Source organism: Monodon monoceros, unplaced genomic scaffold (genome assembly GCF_005190385.1).
Source record: "Monodon monoceros isolate NGI ecotype Baffin Bay Population unplaced genomic scaffold, NGI_Narwhal_1 Super_Scaffold_21, whole genome shotgun sequence".
NCBI lineage: Eukaryota > Metazoa > Chordata > Mammalia > Artiodactyla > Monodontidae > Monodon > Monodon monoceros.
The window spans coordinates 38,397,376-38,406,195 of NW_021703778.1; the positions used below are offsets into that span (position 1 = coordinate 38,397,376).

At 48.4% G+C, this 8,820-nt stretch overlaps 1 protein-coding gene across 1 annotated transcript; it reads left to right on the forward strand.

The window, feature by feature from the left end:
- The first annotated feature begins 6,172 nt into the window (after nt 1–6,172).
- Nucleotides 6,173–7,114, forward strand: LOC114903812 (myeloid-associated differentiation marker-like). Its single transcript, XM_029237073.1, is given in 1 exon segment — nt 6,173–7,114. A coding segment is annotated over 1 exon segment (942 nt).
- Nucleotides 7,115–8,820: the final 1,706 nt, after the last annotated feature.

Sequence of the window (8,820 nt, forward strand, 5' to 3'; positions counted from 1 at the left end):
GGCCATTTGCCCTCCAGCAAGACTTCCTGATGGAGAGGCATCTTGGTGTGCCAGGGTGGCCCTGCACGTGCTCTTGGCCTTGGACTTGTACTCAAGGGTGAAAAGAAGGTGAGCGGAGCATCTGGCTGGGCATAGCTTGAACACCTGGGGGATGCATATACCAGCAACTCTGGCTGAGATGTGACGTTACCCCGAGCTTGCAGGACAGGGATCCGGCTTCCCTGAAACATGACCTAGTCATCCCAGAGCAAGCTGGGATATTCTCAAAGGATGAAAGATGGATTCATGGATAGATGGATAGATAAAATTAAACTGATTTGAGAGAAGAATATCTAATGACTTTCTGTAGATGATTGTCTTATTTAACAGGAGAGGAAAACTAAATTTTGTCTCAATGTTTTGAGCCTGATGAAATAAGAGAATGAGTCTGGAAGGGAGGGCTGCTGGTTAGGGTGGTGGAAAGGAGATGGATGTTTGGCATGGAGTATAGTGGGGATCAGGCAAGGATGGCTTGATTTGAGACCTGTTGAGTTTGAAGCAACAGAAGGAGAGCCAAGTGGAACAAGGGATACTTGTCAAGGTGGGGATGTAGATTTGGAAGCTTCATACATAGAGATGATAGCAGAGGTACTATGAATGAATCAGTCCTCAAAGGAGAGACATTATGGCAAAATATGAAGAATGAGGAACCTTAGGGAGCTTGAATTAATATCGCTTGATTTATAAATGGGCAAACTGGGCTCCAGAATTTGTCATTCATTCACCTGGCCATCCATCCATCCATCCCACTCAACAAATGTATTTATTCTGAAGCTATAATGTACAAGGTAATATTCCTGAAAATGTTCATGGGTAAGGGACTGACAAGGGATAGTCAGCAAGGGGAGAGTGGAGAGGGAAGCATCTGGGAACCAAGGGAAGAGGATGTTTCAGGAAAGCCAATAACATCCAATCTTGTGGAGCTCAAAGAGCAGGAAAGCTAAGGAAAACAATTTGGATTTGCTCTCTTGTGGATCCTGGGGGAGAATTTTGGTAAACTGTTGGCAAGGGGGAGTCATGAATGAAGGGGCTAAGGAGGGATTGTCTATGCTTCTGGAAGATGGACAGGAATAGTTTTTGTCTCTAGCTTCTGCTTCGTGCTTTTCAGTGGTGAAGCATTCTGTGCAACCAGCACATTCACCAATTACAGACATATTGCCTGAAATGTCTAAATAGGATTCCATTAGGACGCAGTCCCCTGAAATAGAGCAGATGCTCTATCACCTACCATCTAGTCATTTACTAGTGATAGCATGTGCTTTGGGAAAAGCCCTGTGCCAGATGTCAGAAGACCTGGTTTCTATTCCTGGCTCTGATGCCAACCAACTGGATTACCTTGGCCAGATCATTCAATAAGAGCTCTTTATCCATACACCAGTGAGGTTGCTTCCCACTCCTTATCTGGTATTGCTGTTCATTTTGGTCTCCCCCCAAATATATTACCTTGCAAATTGTGGCTGCTAAATAAATCCATTTGTTGTGTGGATGGATGGAAGGATAGACGGGTAGGTGGATGAGCTACAAATTCTGGAGCTCAGTTTGCACGTCTATAAACCAAGGGACATCAATTCAAGCTTCCTGAGATTCCTTCCATCTCCAGTCATCTATGACTATGCTTTTTTTTTAATCACAAGCAGAATTCTTCCAAAGTTGCTTAGAGCTAGCACACCTGGGCCAATTAAGCTTTTGTAGACCATTCCATTTAATCTCCTTGAGGTGAGAGACTGGGCCATCTATTGTCACTGCTCCAAAGCCTTTCTTCTATGATCAGAGATAGGATCCTAGAAGATTGATACTAAGCGTTCATTGGAGGAAAAATAAATCACTTCCAACTATACTCTGATTCTCTAGAGACACATTTAAAGATATGTAGCATGTGGTTCTCATGGTAGAAAACATGCCATAGTGTTTGCCAGCTACTCCAAGATTGTTCTTGATAACAGGACGTGTCCCTGTAACCAGTTTCTGGTGAAACATCTGCATGCGGCTTTGCAGTTTCAGGATGTCCCTACATCCGTCAGCCCATCAACAGAGAATCCGGGAACATCAGCACAGAGTCCCAGTCACAGCGTAAAATGTAAGCTGACAGCTTGGAAAGCATCCAGAGGCGAGTTGCCAGGAGGGTGAAGGGTCTGGAAATGACTGAAAATGAGGAGTGGTTAAAAGAACTAGGGGTATATTATCCAGAAGAGAAGATGACATGGTAGCTGCTGTGAATGGTGTAGTCCAAGCTAACTTGGACTAAAGTTGATACTTTCTTCTCTGCACGGGCCTCCTGAGAACAAACCTGTGGCTGGTGGATGGAAGTTACGGGGAGGCTGATTTCAGCTCATTCTAAGAACTTCAGAAGATTTTTTTCAACCGAGTTATAAGAATATAGAGTTGACTGCCCTGGGAAACAGGCAGTGGGTGACAATTGCCAAGGATGGAGGAAAGACCAGGTGACTTCGGAGGTCTCTTTCAGTGTGGAGATTCCAGGGTTCTAAAGAATTTAGAACTGGAGTAAAGAGAAAACTCTTTGCTTTGTCAGTTTAGAAACCATCTGCTGCTCTTCACTGTGCTTCATCTCATTCCCAGCTGATCTCCTCCAAACACAGTTCTCTATTCAGCAGTTCTGGTCTCCCATCTGAAGTGATTATAAACCTCTCTACTCTCTTTAAAAAAAAAAAAAAAAGGATCTTTTCTTTTCCAAATAAAGAGCTTAGGAGGTCTCAGCAAGACTGTACCTACATGGAGAAATCCCATAAGAAATAATTAAATAATTAAGTAAACAAACAAATAATAAACCTCCAAGCCAAAATTATATAGCCGTGAAGGCCACACCCCCCAAATTCAGGTTGTCCGGCTGTCCAGAACACAGAGCTTTTGTCTGTCTTCAGTATGTCTTCAGGGATGATGGATTTGTCTGACCCAAGATTGGACCTCTTAAATTCAGTTCTGGGCACGGGTAGGTGGGAAACCCTCTGAAGCCCACACCCCCTGAAGGTGGATAGAGAGGGAGAAACTCTGTCTCCATGGAAACTAGGGGTCCCAAGCATAAACAATCTTTTTTTTCACCTGGAGCCAAGTCTTCGAAAAGTGACTCAGCCTGAGGTTTGCACACCGGGGGCCTCCTATCTGGTGGTGTTGATGTCAGTGGAGCCTCTGATGGAGAGATTTTCTTGGAATTATTCAGAGTGGCCCACAAAATAGAAATTAATCTATCAAATGCAAGGCCTAAAATAAAAACTGATTCACAACCACTTTATTTGTGACAACACCACTGGCAACTAGAAGTAGCCCTTGGCTCCCCGACCCAGGGTTCAATTGGAATTTTTTTCACAGTAGCACAAACGTCCAAGCCAGAATGGCTATTCGGGATGATTCAACCCCCTCATTTTACAGATGAGGTTTTGTTTGAAGCTTAGTTCCAAGCAGGATTGGTATCCAACAGGAAAGCATTAACATTTTCCAGAAGCAGCCCTTGCCTCCCAGTTGAAGGCTACTTTAACACGAAAGTCCAAGTCTTGTTTCAATTAGCTCGGGTGCTCTGGGCACAATTACTAGAAAATGGGTGAGTGAGGGGGAGACCCCAGGTAAAAAAGCCTGGTGATGTGTCCACGGTCACCAACTGAGCCCTCGCTTGTGTGCTCGGTGATGGAGGGAGCAGCTCGTTCTAGGTGGCAGCTACCAGTCATCGGGGGCCACTCTGGGAGAGGCACCTGAGGGACAGGGCGCAGGTAGAGGTGGCAGCTTCTGGCTCCATCAAGCTGGGTACCAGATGCAAGGGCGCCACCTACTGGTCGAGGAGATCAAAGGGCTCTCTGCATCCACTGTGGGCAAAGAAACTGTACTGAGCTACATGTGCTGGGCTGCTTCTCCAGGGCTCTGACCTCTTTGGAGAGGAGCCTTTTCTCCAGCTGCGTCCCCAGCACCCTCCCCCCTCCACCAACCTTGGCTCCTGCACCTGCTGCATCTGACAGGCGAACTAGGTTCCACCACACTGACCAGGTGTCGCAGAGGAGGGGCTCCAATTCCCTGGGTCATGGGCTCTCTATGAACTCACAGAAGACCCTGCCTGCATGGGTTTCTCTTCTGCCTGTGTGTGTGTGTGTGTGTGTGTGTGTGTGTGTGTGTGTGTTTGGGGGAAGGGAAGGCGGAGTGAGGGACGTTGTGTTGTGCTGACAATGCAGGTCTGTTCTGAAGCCCAGAGGAAAACATTAGCACAAAGTAAAAGAAAGAAAATTTTGGCGTTTCCAAGAATACTTAAATAATTGCTGCTATTCTGGCCCTCAGATCCGTGGTGTGTCTGAGTAATAGTTCTGGCCTGAGTCCTTTATACCACACTGTGTCCCGGAGGGCAGGCTGGCTCTGTCATGTCTGTAAGGATTTACCCAGGTTTTGTGGTGCTCTGGGGGACTCCACGGCGACACAAAGGAGCCAAACACTGGGCTATAAGGAGAGATGGTGAAGATGGTGCTTTGCTGTTGAGGGACACTCCTCGGAGCTCACAATTCATAGCACTTCAGACATGTGGAGGCTTCTATGGGGCCTCCTCAGTTCCACTCCAGGCTCCTCCTCCATGGGGAAGGTTGGCTCCAGGCCTGCATCCCTTCTGGGTCAGAAGACACTTACTGGGCTGCCTTGGGGCCACTCAGGCCCCGGAATTCCGCCCCCCCAGTCATTCCCGCTCTGCCACTCCGGCCCCCGCCCCAGTCCTGGGTGCATCCTCAGGGCTGTCACCTGCCAGAGGGCCAGCAGGTGCCTCCTCTTTCAGCTCCTGCCCTTAAGAGGGGGCTTTTGATCTGTTCATCATCCACCCGCTCCCTGGGATGCCCTGAAAGCCTCCACATCAGCAACCAGACACGACATCCTTGTTCATTTCCAATCCTTCCTTCCCGGCTTGGACACTAATCACCAATCTTCCAGGCCAGAAAAATCTTCGCTCAGGTAGTACTACTCCTCGATCTTTTCAGACTCACACCTGGAGGGAAGCTTTGGAGTTTAAGAGCCAAACATTATGTTAATTTATTCTGTGGTTCCCCCAGGATGTTTTCACCTTGGAGTAATGCTGAGTTGGTGTCTCCCTATCCAAGTGGGGAAGAGTCACATTTTAAGGCAAAACTGGGGGGAGGGGATTCAAAACAGTTCCTACTACACATGTCATCTTGTCCCCACAGCCTTGCTCTCACCCCATGGCTTATCCCTCTTCTGGGTGGGGCTGTGTCACCTCAGATGGTAGCTCCTTCTAGTGACGGCTGCAGGGAGGAAAGGCGGGGATACGTGTCTCTTCGGGTTGCTGTGGAAGGAGCCCATGGCCCTGAAGGTGTGTCCTGGGTTCCCAGAGCCTGAGCTTTGGTCCTGGGCTCCCACCCATGGACCCTGCTGAAATTCTGGGCTGCAGAGCAAAGGGTTCAAACCTATGGCTTTGGCATTTGTATCTGGGTTTCCCACACCCTAGCCATGCCACCTTAGGGAAGGACTTAATTCCCCCAACCTTAGTTTTCTCATCTGTAAAATGGGGTTAGCAGTACAATCCACAGTCCCTTTTCTGAAATCCTTGGGGTCAGATATGCTCCAGAATTCAGAATTTTTCAGCTTCAATCATGTAACTTGGTGTATCTACTCTATAGGACATAACACCCACTGGGGTCTGAAAGCACCTTGTAATCAAACACATTAGTGTTTCTGACACTGAACTTTTGAGCAGTCACACTACATAAAATAAAGACCATAAATTGTTTTGTGTGTGTTCAGTTCAATTTTTGTTACCAAACAATTTTTTAAAAAATTTTTGTTCAGTTTTCAGAGCCTTGAAGGGTTGTGGTTACAGATAAGGGTCAGGCTACCCTGTGTCTCTGTAGATAATGGCATGCAGCACAAAGAGGTAAAAAAGTGTTCATGGTTTGATGCCAGACCAAACACAGCTGTGAACCTTGGGATAAGACAAGTCTCCTGAGAAGGCCAAGGGTGATGGGTGGGGAGAATCATTCTGGAGCAGCAGTGCCATTACCCAAGTGTGTGGACAATTGGTTCGAACTCCAGAGATCTTGAGCCTCAGCCATCACAGACCCCTGAGACTTTCCAGGCGTCTGATCAATCCTCCTCCAGAGCTGAATCTTCCTCTGGTGGGTCCTCGGTGAAGACCACTGCCATGTTGGTGGCAGTGACCAGTAGGACGAGACCGACCACCACGTAATCGTCCGCAGGCCTGGGCTCCTCAACCATTATGGGTTGCTGCCTCCGACGGCTGCAGCTGCTCTCCACCTGCGTGGCCTTCTCCCTGGGAGCCAGCGTGGGCACCTGGAAGGGGACCATAGGTAACTGGTCCATGTTCATCTGGTGCTTCTGCTTCGTCGTGACCCTCATCAACCTCATAGTCGAGTTATGTGAGCTCGAGGATCACTTCCCCTTCTCCTGGGACAACTTTCTCATCACCTGCAACTGCTACTCTGCCCTCCTCTGCCTCTCGGCCTCCATCATCTACCCCACCACCTACATTCAGTTCTTGCCCGATAGCCGCTACCGGGACCGCACTATCACCTCCACTGCATTCTCCTGCCTCGCTTTTGTGGCTTATGCCATGGAAGTGGCCTGGACTAGGGCCCAGCCCAACATGATCACAGGCTATATGGCCACTGTGCCAGGCCTGCTCAAGGGGCTGGAGACCATTGTGGCCTGTGTCATCTTTGTCTTCATCAGCAGCCCCTACCTGTACCTGCACCAGCCGGCCCTCATGTGGTGCGTGGCCGTGTACTCCATCTGCTTTCTCCTGTCATCTGTGGCCCTTCTGCTGAACCTGGGCAAGTGTGACAACAGGCTGCCCGTCCCCTTCCCCATTTTCCAGGTTGTGCTCACTCTGCTCTCCGTCCTCCTCTACGCCACCGCTCTGGTCCTCTGGCCGCTCTACCAGTTCAACCAGAAGTTTGGCGGCCAGCCCCAGCGGTCCAGCGATGTGAGCTGCAGCGATAGACTCACCTCCTTGGTGTGTACCTGGAACCAACGACTGGCTGTGGCCAGTCTGACAGCCATCAACCTGCTGATTTATGTGACTGACCTGGTGTTCTCGGTCCACATGGATTTTGTCAGTGGCTGAGGCTTTGCCCAGGGGCTCCTGATTCCTCTTCTCACCTGAAGTTCGTTTCCAAGCCCTGACATCCTCTGATGTGCTCCTCCTGGCTCCCCTCTCTCCCTGCTCACATCCTTCCCCAACCATCTCGCTCTCTTTTCTGCTCCCTTCCCTCCTTCTGCTCTGTCTCCTTCCTGTTTTGTGTGGTTGCCCACATTCTGTTTTGCCTCTTTCTCTTTTCACTCTCTTATTTTCTACATTTTCTGCTTTTTGGCCCTTTTCTGGTCGTTTTTGTTTTCTCGTCTCCTATGTCCTGACCGCCTCTTCCCCTTTTCCTTCTTCTGATCCACCGGGACCCTGAGCTTCTTCCTTCTCTGCCCACCGCCCCCGTCCCACCTCCTAAGGTGCTGACTCCACATCACACAGCCCTCTGTGCAGCTGTTCACACCCTGGGCCTCCGGAGGGGCCTCACAGCCAAAGCATGCCTGTGCCCCTGGTGGCGGCTTCGTTGGCGGGTGTATATGGGTTTGGGGTGTGCCGGTGAGTAGGTAGGGATTGGGCCTCACTTCCTCCCAGTGGAGGGGGGTGTACAGTGCACCTTCCCTTTATTTAAAAAAAAAAATCTCTGGAGGGCAATAATTTCCGGTGGTCAGGAGGCTTAAAGCAGAGACCCTGGGTCCCTAGGCCCCAGCTGGTGCTCGGCCCTACCTGACACTGGCTCCAGAATTTTTCCCGGCTTACTAAAACCCACCTCCTAGAGGTCATCTTAAAAGACGCAAGGGTTGAATGCCTTCCATCTGAACTACTCTCTTGGGGATCAAAATAGGAGCTGGCGAAAAACTGCACGGTCTTGAAGACAACTGTCTGAAGTATTTGTGAGGGGCAGCGATGTGGCCCTCCTGCCTCAGAGTTCAAAACAGCATGTCCTGCCTCTGCGGGGAGAAGAAAATGGCCACGGCCAGCCTTAAAGCTGATGTTAGACTGGAATTTTTCTTTTTTTGTGTGTGGTCAGGAGGTCAAAAATTACTGGATGGCCCTGTTCTTTTTTTTTTTTTAACAAAGATAAGATTGAGTTTAATTGTTTGTCTTTGGATTTTTTTTCTTTTTTTAAAAAAGTATCTTTATTGGAGTCTAATGGCTTTACAATGTTGTGTTAGTTTCTGCTGTACAACAAAGTGAAACGGCTATATGTATACATATATTCCCCATATCCCCTCCCTCTTGCACCTCCCTCCCACCCTCCCTATCCCACCCCTCTAGGTCATCGCAAAGTATCAAGCTGATCTCCCTGTGCTATGCAACAGCTTCCCACTAGACTGCCCGTTCTTAAAGGCAGAGTTTCTTTTCTATTTTGGAGGGGAAGGTGGGTTGAATGGGTGGGGATTTCCGCTGCTGCAGTCAAAGGAATTGCAGTGCTTGAGTATGTGGTACACACACGTGTTTCTGTATGTCAGTGTCTTTTTGTTTCTGCTTCCTGCTTCTCTGGGACTCATGCATAAAGTGACCTATATAAATGTAGAAATATATAAATATATATATATATATTTTTTTTCTTTTTCTTTTAATTACCTGGAGCTTCTGGTCCCCGTCAGTCCCTGCTGTCAATCATAGAGAGAAATCTTGTCCCTTCTGCCACATCCATAACGTTCCTTTTTGAAAACCTCAATACAAAGATAAAAGAAAAAAAGAAAACAAAAATGAAACCAACAAAATCCACATATCCTAACTGCCCC